The 15,592-nt window shown below is 41.9% G+C and overlaps 1 protein-coding gene across 3 annotated transcripts in view; it reads left to right on the plus strand.

Moving 5' to 3' along the window:
• Positions 1–15,592, plus strand: part of cdk14 (cyclin dependent kinase 14) — a 165,454-nt gene that overhangs the window by 102,595 nt on the left and 47,267 nt on the right. For all 3 annotated transcript variants that reach the window (XM_004077647.4, XM_011484941.3, XM_011484940.3), the window contains 3 exons: positions 737–830; positions 10,134–10,197; positions 15,536–15,584. In XM_004077647.4, the coding sequence (XP_004077695.1) occupies positions 737–830; positions 10,134–10,197; positions 15,536–15,584 (207 nt within the window). The remainder of the gene's footprint in view (positions 1–736; positions 831–10,133; positions 10,198–15,535; positions 15,585–15,592) is intronic.

The following is a 15,592-nucleotide window of genomic DNA, read 5'->3' on the forward strand; positions in this document are numbered from 1 at the left end:
GGGGCCAAGTCATCTTCTGGTGTTGGTCCACTGGGTTTTCTGAAGTCTACAGTCGGTGCAGAGATCTACCAGGAAATTCTACAGCACTTCATAAATCCACCGTCAAACACAAAATACCTTTCCCAACAATTCTGAGTTGTTTAAATCGGTTTTGTCTTTTTGCTCCATGCTTTCTGCCGCTGCCCATTTCTTTAAATAGTTGAAAAGACATTAAAGTGCAGAAATCTTTGTCAGACTACTAAAGACCTCAGGCTGCTTAGCTTCTGTAGCACAACAACCTCACCTTCACAACATTTTCCTGAATAATGCAGTGATATTTGCAAGACATAAAAATGAAACGTATTCCAAAATATTTGGAAATATAACTGATTAGTTTCCCTATGAGATTATAAGTCCAGAATACAGACAGGCTCAGACATTCATGAATTTATTCATTCAGACATTAAACTCTCCTCATCCTTGGGTGGTCTGTTTTTCTGCAGTCAGGTGGGGGTTAACATTTTGCCATTTTATCCCAAAAAATTATCCTCATCTCCCAATCAACAATAACAATGATCATACAGTTTAAGAAAGCCTTCAGCCCAGTCTGTCAGTCAAAATGATTGAATCAGTCCACCAAAGCAGTTTGGAAAGACATAGTAAAAGCCGGTTTTCTGGTGAATGAAAAACCTTTTTTTCCATGTTTTCTAAAAGATGTTTCCGAAATGCTGAGCAGGTGTGTCATTCTGTCTCTCAGGGGAGTGGGCTGCATCTTCATTGAGATGATCCAAGGCGTGGCGGCCTTTCCCGGGATGAAGGACATTCAGGACCAGCTGGAGCGGATTTTCTTGGTGAGTTGCTAATGTTAGCTGTTTCTTGTGGGATCTTGATAGAAGTTTTGTCTGAATTTCTTGCTTTGAATTAATAGCATTTAAACTGTTGGATGTTGGGGAGGCTTCTGGTCTCACACATACCTCAGACCTTTGTGCTGACACTCAGAATGGCTATCAGTGTGTGTTTCCTGTTCTGCCTTGCATCTATTTGGGGTATTTCCAGTTTTTGCAGTTGCTTGCTGAGCTGTGCTCTTGTGGATGCTACAGGCTGTGGTTTTAGCCATTCTGACCAGGGCTGGAGTGTTATCAAGACCACTAACAGGCCTGACAGTGACATCATAGGTGGATCGGTTTGAAACATGGAGAACAGAGAGAGATAGAGTAGAGAATTTCCCTCTTGAGTATTCTTCATCTCTCTTTAAATAAACCCAAGCAGCAGCAGCCCTACTATTTCATTTGTTGTCATTGTTGTAATGTTACGCAACAAAAAAATAACAAGGAAGGCATCCATTTTGGCTGGACTCTGGAGTGTTGTTGTGTCTAGCGGCATGAAGAGTGAAACGGTATGATGGACATGACATTACACACACAAACACATCTGAATGAGGGACACAGATGATGCCTCAAACCATGGACACCACTGTGAACAAGCTGAACTGGAGCTAAACCCCCCCCCCATGTTCACAGGTCTCTTCTGAGTCAAGCCAAATGTCGTTATTGACCTGGAGCTTCAGTTAAGACAGGGGTCGGCAACCTGTACAACCAGAAAGAGCCATTTGGATCAGTTTCCCACAGAAATGAAAGCACAGGGAGCCGCAGCACTAGGGATGTTAGAAAAAAATCGTTTCGCTGATATATCGCGATAGTTCATTTCGGGATACTTGTATTGTTTTAAAATTTTTAAGTACTTATTTTAATTATTTATGAGCGTGATGTTTCCTTTAATCTCATGCCTATTTTACACAACCTTCAATAGACTTTTCCGTCTCTCAAACACTCAGAGGTGTTGGATGAGTGAGATGATGGAAATAAATTCACTTTGATGCAGACTCGTTTTTCTTTTTCTTTCTTTAAATCCAGTAAACCCGATAAAGTATAGTAATGTTTTGGATGAGAACTATTTTTTTATTAGGAAGCAGCTGTTAGTTTGTTGCGGGGCTGGAATCATAAGAGGTGAGTCTAAGCCCCGCCCCCGCCTCTCTACCTGTTCACATCCTCTGCAGCTCCAAGTTGTTTCCCCCTTGTGCAACCCCCCCCCCCCCCCCCCCCCCTCCAGCGGGTTCTACACAGACAGCGCAACATATGGTCATCATAGCAGACAGGTGACAGGATAGTAGGGGCGCTCTAGCGCAAATTTAATTAATTTTACGCAGAAATGAGTGGTTATAGTTTAGGGAAAAGTGTGTGTGGGGGGGGGGGGGAGTAGTAGTTAGCATTAATATTTGAAATGAGAGACGTCTCATGAATTTTTCAGAATACGATCTGCTGTCCCGTCACCCATAATTAATTTCAATGATATGACAGAAACAGACAGAACAGAACAGGGAAGACGAGATGGATTTGTATTCATAGAACTCTGGTGGCAGTGATGACAGAATGATAATGAAACTGACTGAAGGAGGAAAACATTTAATATGGAGAGAATTCTCTGCTGTTGAGCCTCCGGGCCAAAGCTCCGAGATCCGAGAACTGGGAGCATTTGGGGGGTGGGAAGGTGAGGGGGGGTGGATTGGAGAGAGGTGGAAGATGCCCTGTAGGCAGGGGGTCCCTCTAAAAGCCAGTAGAAGGAGGGGGAAAATGATTCTCATTGATTTTCTTTTAACCCTTGTGCTATCCTAGGCACTTTAACATTGGGAGTTGGGTCATCTAGACCCACTAGACAGTGCTCTGAACCTTTTTTCTTCAATGATTTGTGATCTTCACTGGTGTCCATGGATTACATGAAATCTTTCCACCTTTATCCAGCTTTGTCATGGTAGGGAGAAGACGTCAATGTAAGGGTGGGGTCATCTGGACCCCATAGGATAGCACAAGGGTCAAGCCAAAGAGTGGCTGGGGGCTTCTATAGGAGATCAAGATCTGTAGAAAAAGGGGAAAAGTCCCCCCCCAAAAAAGGGGGGTTCCATGTCTCACACTATCAGCAGACAAGATCTGCTTCTGTGAAGACAAAGTCAAGGAAGGATCTGAACTTGTGTTTTATGGTCATACTCCGGGGTTCAGACTTGTCCAGAATAAGAATATCAAGGCTGCATGGTGGTGTAGAGGTCGGAACTCTCACCTAATAGAGATTAAATCTGGTTCAACCATCTGGGTCCCTCCTGTGTAGACTTTGCATGTTCTCCTCGTGCATGTGTGGCTTTTCCTTGAAAACTTTTATGCTTCATAGGTTGATTTGGAAAATGCCCCTGGGACTTCAATGTCCCACCAACATTTTATTGTCCATCTCTATGTGCATTTATAAACATTCAGCTTTCGTAGATCTGCGTTAAAAGAGTAAGCTGAAGAGCAGCAGAGTTCATCGCTTACTAACGTGTCCTGTCACCAGAAAAAAAGAACGAGCCAGTTGTCTTTGGTAAAAAAAGAATCTGGGAAAAAAATCTCAAATTCAATCCCTCAATGCCTGCCTCTTCTCTGTCATGAGCTATGGCAGCTGCATTCTTGCCTAAGCTAATCGCCCATCCTTCAGCTCTGCATGTGCACGACACGTGGAGTGTGTGACACGTGCCCTAGTGTTTACCCGGTGTGTCTTTGGGACATGTTTGCTGGTGTCTGAAAGAATGGAATAGCTGTGGTCTTTGGATGAGTGCTAGCAGGGCTGTGTATTCAGCCACACACACACCCCTTACACACACACACAAGTGTCTGTGTGAATTACAAAGAAGGTGTGTGATTCCTGGCTGGTTAAGTAGCTGTCAAGAAACAAAGGCTTACTTCCTGTGGAGGAGAACAGAGACAGGTCTATTTGCAGGAAATTGCCTGTCAGGTTGTGTTGGTGTGCTCGTGTGTGCGTGTGCTCGTGTGTGTGTTTCTGTGTGTGTAATGAAATGACAAGCAGCCACCTGTTAGGATCAGCTTAGATGAAGCAGAGGTAGTATCTGGTAAAGGTTGTGGTTAACTGTTGATCCAACCCATTGATGCTGGTGAAGCATAAATGCTTCGCGAATGGCTCTCGTAAAATCTGGCCAAATCCCTCATCATTGCGTGTTGATACGGGCACCGCCATGTTGAAACCATTCGACAGTAATTGCTCCTAGTCGCTCAGAATCATTGCATCTATGGCAACCACTGTCGCCAAGCAGGAGTGAGCTTATTGTAAGTTCCCACCTCTTTCCACGCCCTTACCCTTTGAACAATAGGTTTTCAGTGATTCTGAAATTGTGCAAATTGGATTTGTTATAATAAATTTGCCTCATAGAAACACGTCAAAACTTGCATTTATCGAAGAAAGGTTTTTGCCCTTGGAAGAGGTGGTTTTTGAGGTGATTTGAAATGAACATATTTCTCAAAACTGCAATGGAAGAACTTTTCTAATTAAATGTGTCACGTGACAAACTGCTCTGCACTGGTAGATATTTTGCATCCATTTTCTTAACCCGCTGGGGCCGCAGGGTTGCTGGAGCCTGTTGGACGAAGGACGGATACAGCCTGGACAGGTCACCTGGCTGCGGTCAGGCCGGAGACAAAGCACCACTGCGGGATGGAAAGGCAGCCAGATCAGGCCTCCTAAATCTTATGATAGTTTCCATATTTTCATCAGGACAATTCTAAAAAGATCCTCTAGATCAGGGGTCTCAAACTCGCAGCCCGCGGGCTATTTGTGGCCCCCAAGAAGATAATTTGCGGCCCCCGCCTTAATATGAAAGTTTAATGTTAATGCGGCCCGCCAGTTTGTATAAATGACACTTTTTCATTGTCGTGCGCGGAGATGACAAACGAATTAATCACAGTGGAGCAAATGACTCTTGGGGGCGTGACATTGACGGGGCTGGAAAGCAGGGGAACATTTAGGGAAACCTGACAGCCCCCTCCCCGGACCATATTGAGGAGTTCCTTAATTTCCTTTTTAGAAAGTGTTTATTCGCTCGTAATTTTCTAAATACATGCAGTCCGTGCTGAACTTTTCTCTGGGCCGCACAGACCCGGGGGAGGGTTACGGTTATGCTTAAGGTAAGGCGCGCGGCGGCGTAATTAACTCCGACCAAATGGTTCTCATGGACGGCTGTCACTGCAGCACACCGCTCCCGCGACGTGTTTTAGATGAACCAGCGCCGTTCCTGAAGCGTTGGGAGACCAGGCCTGGGGGGGGGGGAGATAAAGGCGAAGCTGCAGCGAGACTGAAGGAGAACAGGAAGTTGGAGTTGTCCTTAACATTCAATTTAGTTTTAATGTACCTCTCTCCCTTAGTACGATCTGTGTTATTCCATCTTTTATATTTATTTGAATGTTTTGTAATTTATGTAGCCATTTTTTAATCAATTGGCATTTTAAATTATTTTAATTGATCACTGAACTACAAAAACCCATCAGGACACATGTCCCATAATGCATTGTTTTGTAGGCATCAGGGCAGCTTTCAGTCAATGCAGTACTAAATTTCCATCTGTGTTCGCGTAGGTTGGCTCCTTGCTCCCGCCCCTTTCTCGTGATATTTTTGTGGTGATTGACAGGTGATGTTGGAGCAAAAACAAAAACATACGTCACACACCAAGTGATCTGTGCAGCGTTTCGTCCACCTGGGTGATCTCAAACGCTTTTCTCTGGTCTCAGGTATCAGTTTTGATTGTTCTGATCTCCAGTGAACGGCACCCGTTCTTTTAGGAACCACAGTTTGAATTCAACTATGAAAATATAGGAATGGCTGACCGGCTGCTCTACCATAACTTGTGATCTGGGTTTAAATGTACTTAAGTCATAAGAAAGAAAATCCAAAAATGGTTTCTGAATTTTGTTTCTCATTTACTGATTTGTGTTTTAAAGAGTAAACATTAAACACAGACTAACACAGACTCAGAATTGGGAGCACATCCTCTCTGACTTCTCCACCTTAAATTTCAATAAGTCCAAGTCCAGTCCAGATTTTCTGACATACTTCATCCATACTGAGGGTCTCAGCTGTTTGGGAGGAAGTCCTGCCAAGTGTCCATCAGCGAGAAGAAGACAAGAGAAGCCGTGTTCAGAAGAACCATTGATGGAGGTTACAGAACTGTAGAATTTAAGTCTTCTTTAGTGTTTAATAGTTTTAATTCAGCAGTGTTTGAACTGTGCTAATAAGGACGTTTAAATTAGAAACAGCAGATATAGAAGACTAAATAAACAGAAATGTATTACTGATTTATTTACTTATTGATTTTTTTGTTTACGCATTTTATTTTATTGAATGAAATTTTATCAGTAAATTTTCTACAGAAAACAGTTAATAATAGAGTATAGTTAATATTATAGTACATGTTCCATACAAATTTACTGGCTCTCAGACACTCACTAGCTGCGTGTGTGCGTTGAAGTTGCGGCCCTCCCTCAGCTAGACCCCGCCTTCAGTGGCCCCCAGGTAAATGGAGTTTGAGACCCCTGCTCTAGATCCTCTCTGAATATTGTTCTTATTTTTCCCCTCTTGAACTAATGTGGGTCACAGAGACAGAAGGATGTTTGTGCAGCAGGAGACTGAATGATCTCATGAACCAGACATGGAGACGTTATTCTCGATGCTTTGGTAGAACCTTTAAATTAAATAAATCCGATCTCCAAATATCCTCCGTGTCTTCCATGCATTGTAATGAGTTTTTTGAATGTTTCTGCTGTCAATCTAAGTATTGTTCACATCCATGTTTTTGAATGATTTATCGCGTCATTTGGTTTGTGTTTAGTTGCATAATTATGATCTCATGGAAACAGTGAAATGTGCGTTTTTGTTTTTCACATTTCTAGAATCTTGATTAAGTTTTGCAAATTCGTGTCATGTGAACACCGACTGGATTCAGCTTTCCCTTTATACAGTCAATAACCCGGCTCGGGAGAATTGCAAAAGCCGTTGAGAGAAAACCATTCTAAAATTTAAATCTGCCAACGTTAATTTTGCAAATTGATAACCTTTATTCTAATTTTTATAGTTTTTCACTTGGGAAAATCGTTGTTTTTTTTGTTTTGTTTTTTAACGCTTTGAAAAGAATTTTAAAATAAGAAGTAAAAGGTCTTCACAGGAGCCATTTAATGGACTGGTTACCTTTTTAGGGTGAACTTTACCTTCGCCCAACAATAGTTGGGATAGGCTCCAACAACCCCGGGACCCAGAAAGAGATAGTGGGATTGGAAAATGGCTGGATGGAAGGATGGATGGATGGATAGATGATGGATGGATGGATGGATGGATGGATGGGTAGATGAGTGCACCTACCTATACTGCTTTTTGGTCCACTGAGAACACACACCATGCCGAAACTTACAGCTGTTTTTATCAAGCGTGACACAGAGTTACATAAAAGGCAAAGCCTCAAAATGTAAAGGAGCTAAAGTGACTTCATAAAGCATTGGAATCAACAGAGGAGTTCATTTTGCAGTGTTTCTTATTAGTATGAGGCATCTGCCAGGCTTTGTAGCTCATTTCTCCATGGTAGAGCGCAGAGCTGACAAGTCCAGTTGTGATTATCTTGCTATGTTGAAGGAACTGTGGGGACTGCAGCATCCCTTGAAAGATTAAAAAAATCACATAGTTCATTCATTTGTTGGTATTTTTTTTGTCCTTGTTCTTCCTTGTTAGACCTTGGTCTGAGCAAAATCCGTCTTCCCCAGGTGACCTTCTGCCAGCAGCAGTCATCAGACTCTTTAATGTGTAACAAGAGTATCCACTACATTGCAGAGCTTTTCTCTGCACTGTCATCATTTGCCTCCTCAGTACAGGGATCACACCAAAAACCCTTCCTTTGAAATCTGTTGAACACTGATACTTATAAACTAAGATAACCTGTCCTCATTTGAATGGTTTGGAACAAACCGGCCAAATTTGGTCTTGGTTTGGGAGTTCTTGCTTTTTTGTGTGGTGCCTTGAGGCAGCCTGGGGTCTGAACTATGTGCTTCATAAAAAATGAGTTGAATTAGAACTGGATCTACTTCTAGTTTCCAACCTGTGATTCTAAAAACACTCACAAATACTCAACCCTGTTCTTTTTTGGACATGCGTATAATTAAAACAAATCTACTGAAATTCTTTGAATTGGAAGTGCCTCCTCCTTGCAACCAAAGTGAATATTGCTGTTTGATTTACAAACTTTAGTTTTTAAAAACACATTCTATCAGATGTGTTGATTAAATGTTATCATAAGTGTTTTCGTTCAATGGGATGTAAAACGATTTTAGACAAGATCAGCGGTAGGCCTTTTTCCTGCTCATACACCCCCGACATAAGGAAGCTGGGTAAATTAAAACTATGTTGACATGTTTGTGAGAAACCCTTCAGGGCTCAGACTCTCTTCAATGGCGGATTAGCTCAAAGGCAGTTAGTTACATGATTAACAGCCCAAAGAGGATGCTACGTGTGTCATTCTGTCAGTTCTGTCAAGATCAGTAAAAATAATGAAAATGTATGGAAACTGGTAGACTTGTTGGTTTGTAGGAAAATCTTCTTTTATGTGAAACTGAAGCCCCGCTTTTCTGTCTCAAGTTTGAACTTTTATGGTGACTTAGGGCTTCGGGGTCTGAGATGAGCTTTTGTAGCTACTTAGTTTGAGAAAGCAAAACTTCTGAAGACTTTTCCTGGAAAGGGAATAAATGTAGTGAGTGTTTTTTGCTTGGAAATAATCCGTCTCACTGCAGAGCAATGGACTTTGGATTTTCAAGAAAGCGTTTTAATATTCAGTCGTCCTCCGTGGGCCAAGCAGACCAGATAGTGGCCATCTGAACTTTCCGGATAAAGTTTTGGCTCCTCTCAGCTGTTCATGGGGTCTCATGATCCACACAGCTCCTCCATTTCTGGATATCTTGGCACTCCCTCTCATCACGTCAAAGGTCACTTGCATCTTTTATTGTGCTAACTTATTCCCCACTTGTTATTTCGTAACACCCCCTTCCATCCCACATGTACACACAGCTGCTCCTCTGTCTCCATAACTCTGAATAAACTCTAATTATGCCTGTAGTCAAACATTTAGACCAGTGTTGCTCATTTGAGCTGTAACTTTCCTTTGTAGAATGAAAACCTCCATTTGACTCCACCTATTGAGTCCATCAGGATCCCTGACAACAGCTGGGAAATGGTTCAACTCTACTGTAAGAAGCTCTGGAGATGGTAAAAAGCCACAACCCTTCAGTGACTATCACATTCTTTTGACTGCTGATGGTCACTGCATTCAACCTCTTTCAGAGGACTTGAAATGTTCTTTTACTATGTTATCCAGTGAGAGAAAACACTACATCATACTTGGTTTTAATACAATTGGATTCTTGCATCAACATGCATTCATCTGTGGATGGTGTAGCAAAAGAAGTGGACTTAAAACTCTAAAAAGACTTTTGAAATTCTGGAGATCTATTGATGAAGTCCACTTTAAAGTAGTGTGAAAAATGTGAGAAGAGGGCTTTTCAATATACTACATGTACCAACATTTCCATAATAACTTCAACCTGGGGCTGGTGAAGAAGAGCTTCCATCATTTGAAGCCCAGCAGCAGCACTTGGCTCTAGTGGGTTTAGTGAGTGGCCTTTCTGCCCTTTCAGAGTCCTGGTACCACACTGCCTCCTAGTGGAGAGGTCCCTGTCTTACATCAGTGGTTGGGTTCATTCTGTACATCATCTACAAAGCTTTAGGAACCTTTATTTAGTGATGTTTTGAATTCATAAATGTTAAACTTAAATTTCATAAAGATCCCATCTCCCATTTCTCAGTTGGGAGGCAGACATGTCTATCGTAACTCATCTTCCAAAATGTATTTGTATGCTTCTTGACATTTGACTTGGCTAGCCGCAGAAGTGAGCGGGTCCTTGATTGTAAAGGAAGTGAGAAGTCTGGATGTGATTGTAGATCATGTCTGAGGCATGTCCGCTGTGCTTTGTCCTCATAAAACCAGCTGCCTGCTTGAGAAGTTTCTGACAGAAATCTTCCTCGTTCCAACCCTTCAGGAAACATTGCAAAGCCTGTGTTTTTCAGCCTAGTGTTTCATCCACTGCACAGTTGGTTTTGTGGTTAAGAACCATGTTTGGTTTGATTTATGTTGTGCACTTTGAAAACATTTTCAATTTTTTCTATCTTATGTGACAAAAATTGCTCTGGATACATGTTTTTCCGTGGTCCTTTATCTCTCTGCTCACTCCTGATCCTTGTTTTCCCACCAGGTCCTTGGAACACCGTCTGAAGACACGTGGCCTGGCGTCAATTCCTTGCCTCACTATAAACCAGGTGGGTCATTTCATGTCACTACTAGAACATTCCCAATTTTACAGGGAACTTACTGTTTTCCTGTCTCTGAGGAGCAGAATCTCCTTTATTTAATTTTTTTTTACCACTTTTTCTGGGAAATAGCCCTCCAAAATGAGCAGCTGTTGGAAATGTGCAACTTTTCCAGTTTGTTTTAAAACAAACACGAGAAGTGGATGAGAGCACAAACCCAAATGTGCTGTTAAAATAAAAAAAAATATTTGTATGTACCTAAAAAAGTTGAATCTGAGTCATGAATACATACATTAAATAAAATCTGAAATATCCCCAAAGACTTTAGCAGCAGGAAAGTGAAGGCCTGCCAGATTGTATTTTCTGTGGACACCTGCAGAAAGCCCGTCTCTAAGCTTCCCAGAGTCCCAGCTGCCTCTGCAGGGACAAACAGAGATGTCCATTGAGGCTAAACCACGGACAGACTTGAACGAGCAGAGCTGTCCCAGCAGCAGCGTTCTGTATGAACTGCAGCATTTTTTTTAATGAGGACAGCGAAACTGACAGTTCCAGTGATCTCGCCTGCTGCAGAGAAAGGCGTGATTAGAGTCCCACTCCAGTCACCTTCGGATCTATTTTCAAAGCGTTTCAACTGTCATTTAATAATGATGATGCTGGTTTTAGGCAAAATCCAAAAGAGCTGTTTTTCTAGGACATAGTTTCTTAAGGGCAGCACAAGTTAACCTCTGAATTGTAGGCAGGATCCTTGGCGCAGAGTAAGCCTGCCCCATTTCCCATCATCCGTTTGTTTACACTCTCCCGCTAGTTTAAAGCGCCTCACAACACTGAAATTACTGGTGCAACAAAAATGGCGAGCAATATCGGATCTATCCAGCTGTACAGTTCTAATCCAGATTCCAGCTCAGACGAGAAAAACAAAGACGTTCATGAATCTATTTGTCTGACAGTGGATGCATCAGAATGGAGCAGAGCAGGAAGCTCACTGTTGTAGCTTCTATGTCAAACTTTTTACTATTTTTTTTTCCAACTTCATTTTTTTTCATCTGCTCCTGATTAGTCACAATTTGAATAAAAAAATACCCAGAAATGTAAATTTTGATCTAAATTCTCTTTATGTATGTCCTCTATCAACAGGAAAATGAACATGTTACATAAAACATGTTAAAAACACCCAAAACACAATTTTCGTTAGAGTTTTGGAGAGAGACTATAGGTGACTGTTCACCTATAGTCTCTTTGTTTCTCTGGGCAAAAGAAGATGACCTTGGTCTTGTCTGTGTTACAGACAGAGCACTTTCACAGCTTCATAATCACCTGTTGTTGGTCAAATATAAATCTGAGTGTTACTTTTATGAATGCGGTAGACCTGACTTAGAAGAGGCATCTACAGGTTGAAAAAGAGAGGACTCAGCATGTACCTCTTTGGGACCCCACAGGTCAAAGCCTTTTCATCAGAGGCACAGCCTTCAAGATGTCTGTTTGTCTGTCTGTCTATGGAGTATAAATGAAAGGAGTACATTTACAGGATTTACAGCATTATTCAGTTCTGCCCTTGTCCAGCAGATGGCAGTGCTGTATCTTTTGTTCCTGCAGCTCTGAGATGCTGAAACGTATTTTGCTGGCGATTCTTTACATTACAGTTCTCAGAAATAGTCAGGCTATTTCTGTTTAATGCAGTAAATGCATCTCTGCTTAAATTGGACAAGAAGCAAATTTTTTTTAAATATTTGTATTTCTCATTTCCACTATGGTTCCACATTTATCTCATCTTTTTCTCCATCACATCAGAGATAATATATCATATGCAGAAAGAGGAAGCTCTGTTATTCACAGCCCAGCTCAGCCTTTAGGCTGCATGTGCTGGTTGTGAAATACGCCCAAGAGAAGATGTCCAAAGACAAAGCTGCTGTTCACAAAGCAAACACAGCATAAAGTCAAGCCAGTGGTGCTTCTCAGAAGATTGAATAACTTTGCTTTTAAGACTCTGTAAAAATGTTCTTAAAAGAAAAACATCTTTTGTGTAATTAAGTGAGAAACTGGCTTCAAAGTGAGTGATCAGCCTGTTCATCCTGCCTCCAGCAGGAACACCACTGACTGACGTCGAGCATGTCAGCCTGAGTTCCAGCTAACCGGTTGGCAAAATGCATCAATCGGATTAATCCTATTAGGGTTTTTTAATCAGACCATGAACAAAAAATGACTTGACTCTGATGGTTTTCAGGATGAAAAGATATCAGGATGTAAATTAAATAAGACCTTCTTTAGTTCCTGAAGAAGACAGAAAACCTAAAGAGAAAAGGCAGATTGGGGTGTAAAGAAAGTTCGTCAACATGGTCATCGGATATCTTTTTTCGTTTTTCTTTATCAACCACATTTTAAACTGTGTGCCAAGTCCACCTAACACAGCCAAACTCCAGAATCTGAGGCGTCTGCTCGTCTCTCCTCTGAAACTGAAACGGGTTTGTTTTTATGCCTTTTGGCCGCTCCCTCTCACATGGGTCACCACAGGAGAGTGGTTCAGAAAAGGTTTTAGCAAAGGTTTTTTTTATGATGCAAGAGGACTGTAACCACCCACCACCCCCGTCCCTTCACCTTTGTCCAGCCCAGACTTTTCCTGGAGAAGCAGGCTGCTGGAATGCGCTGCTTCAGTTTGCGGGACAGGAACAGTGCAGCGTGGGGTTGGGGGGGGGGACCTGGATTTTCTGGGTGACTGACAGGGACGTGCGGTCAGGGGAGGCAGCAGGTGAGATAGTGACCCAGTCATCATCCCCACCTGCAGGATCTATGCTAAAAATAAAATAAATATTTGTTCACTAATTAGTGCAATGGATGCTTATTATATGTTATGTAAGGCTCAAACCTTTTAAATAATTTTTGAATGAAAATTTGTGTGATTCCGGTTGATTTAAAGCACAGGCCCTTTCTCATGGCAGATGCTGCAATCCCATGCAAATTGGGTTTAATAGATTATCTTATTCAGTGTGTGCTAAAATTGTAATGCTTTGTTAAAGTGTTACTATATATTGTAGACATGTTTCTTACATGTCCTCACTTTCTGTTTATTATTATGTAATTGTAAATGGTGTTTACTTTACAGTCACAGTCCCATTCATCCATTTACTCACTGATGGTGTGTCTGCTGCCGAACACGCCAACCTTCCACCAGCGTTAGGTGTGTTGCCCATAGGCGGGAATCGAGCCGCAGTCCGCCCTACTGCTGCACCACGGCTGCCCGATAATGTATTTCAAGTTTTTTTTTATCATTTATTTCAAGTTCAGATCAGACATATAGTCACACAGAAAAGACACAAGGTGAGGCATGCAGCAGCTCTACCCCAATGTAGAGGGCGCTCATGAGCTTACCTGCTTTTTTTTGGTGATTGCTAATGAGTTCAACAAGAGTCTGTTATTTTAGGTTTTGCTCTAACTGCAAAAATACTTATTCATCTTCTACCGTTTTATCCCTTTTGGGGTCTCGGGGCTGCTGGAGCCTATCCCGGCCATTTGCGGGCGAAGGCAGCGGACACCCTAGACAGTTCACCAGACTGTCGCAGGGTCACAATCACACATCCATTCACACTCACACCTAGGGGCAATTTAGAGTTGCCAATTGACCTATGAAGCATGTTTTTGGACAGTGGGAGGAAGCCGGAGACCCCGGAGAGAACCCACGCATGCACGGGGAGAACATGCAAACTCCACACAGGAAGGTCCCCCATTGATGTTCTGTTTCAGGTCCCCCAGCCGGGACTTGAACCAGGGGCTTCTTGCTGTGAGGCAAGAGTGCTAACCACTGCGCCACCAAGCAGCAACAGCAAAAAATAAAAAAATTAAATTGTCAATGTATTTTCATAAAATTTGGACTTTCAATCAAAACATAAAATAATTAATAATAATAATCAATGTCAGACAAACACGTCTTCCTTAAGACTGTGACAATTCTAAAACTAAAAGAAGATCAGGAAGACTTATACACTAAAATCACTGATATTATTGTCCAGAAGGAGAGACGTATGGATTTTATGGGTGTGAATGTGTGTGTGGGTGTTTGTGTGTATGTGTGTGTGTGTGTGTGTGTGGGTGTGTGTGTGTATGTGTGAGAGACAGCGCGCATCCTTTTGTGGTGCTGTGTCTGTTGTATTCAGTCTTCAGCATTTACCTTGCTGTGTTTTTTTGGAGCCAAATTGAACTGCTGAACATTTTACATTTTTTCCTTAGTCCAATATGTGTCTGCTATGTTTATTAAAAGATGCTGATATGAGACATGAAACACTAGCCAATCAATAGTTGGTAAATAGATTGGCATTATATGTCTGTAAATCTGACTCTGACTGAGTGGGTGCTTCATCAGCCACAAACATCACCAGTGGCTGCCTGGGTTTTGGGCATAGACTCTAAAAACAATGGATGAATCAAGGTGTGACGTCACCCATAGAAAATGCCTTACCTCCGGCTCTCGCGAAATAAAGCAAAATCCCTCACTGTTGCTTCCTGATGCGGCCATGTTGAAACCAGTCAACGGTGATTGGTCCGAGTTGCTCTGAGTCATCGTATCAACGGCAACTACTGTCGCCATTGCCATTGGTATTTCCTATTTGGGAACACGAGAAGGGAGGGGTTGAGCTGTCTATTGTTTTTACATCTGTGAGTCTGAGGCTCAGCTTAAATCCAGCTGGGTTTTAGCTGAGCATTAACATCTTGTGGATGAAGACAGCTCACTAACCTTTTTTTCTAAATGTGGATAATGTCCTGTGCTCTTACCTGCCAGCAGCACATTACTGAAGTAGCAAAACCCATGAGTAGATCTGAAGTGATGTAGATAGATAGATAGATAGATAGATAGATAGATAGATAGATAGATAGATAGATAGATAGATAGACAACTTTATTTATCCATTTGGGAGGTTCCCGCATGGAAATTGACATCTCCAACCCCTCACTGTGAACCCTTCAGCCTCAAAGAGCCAGTTATTTCTCAGAAGGGACTTAGGCTTTCTCCCTCTATGGGAATATGAATTTGTTAAAGCTCCTGATGTACTGGATGTCATCAGAAAGTGGATTTCTCCACTTTTTTTTGCAAAGTTCAAACTTGAAAACTTGTATGTTTCCACAAAAAACAGACATTGTTCTGATGCTTGACTAAAGCGCTGAAGATCAGTGTTTTAAATGACTTCATGCAGACCGGGCTGGTCAAAGTTCTGCGGACCAAAACACTCTGGTCTGGGGGGTTGAGCCAATGAAATTGATTGAAAACGTTTTGTCTATGAGAAGACAGATTTCTGCTTTAAAGTTAATTTTGACATAATTGCTGCACAATTTGACAATTTGTGTTGTCTTGTGCTTGCAGAGCGCTTCACAGTGTACAGCGCCAAGAAGCTCAGACAAGCATGGAACAAGTAAGTAA

This window comes from Oryzias latipes, chromosome 16, assembly GCF_002234675.1.
Source record: "Oryzias latipes chromosome 16, ASM223467v1".
Classification (NCBI taxonomy): Eukaryota; Metazoa; Chordata; class Actinopteri; order Beloniformes; family Adrianichthyidae; genus Oryzias; species Oryzias latipes.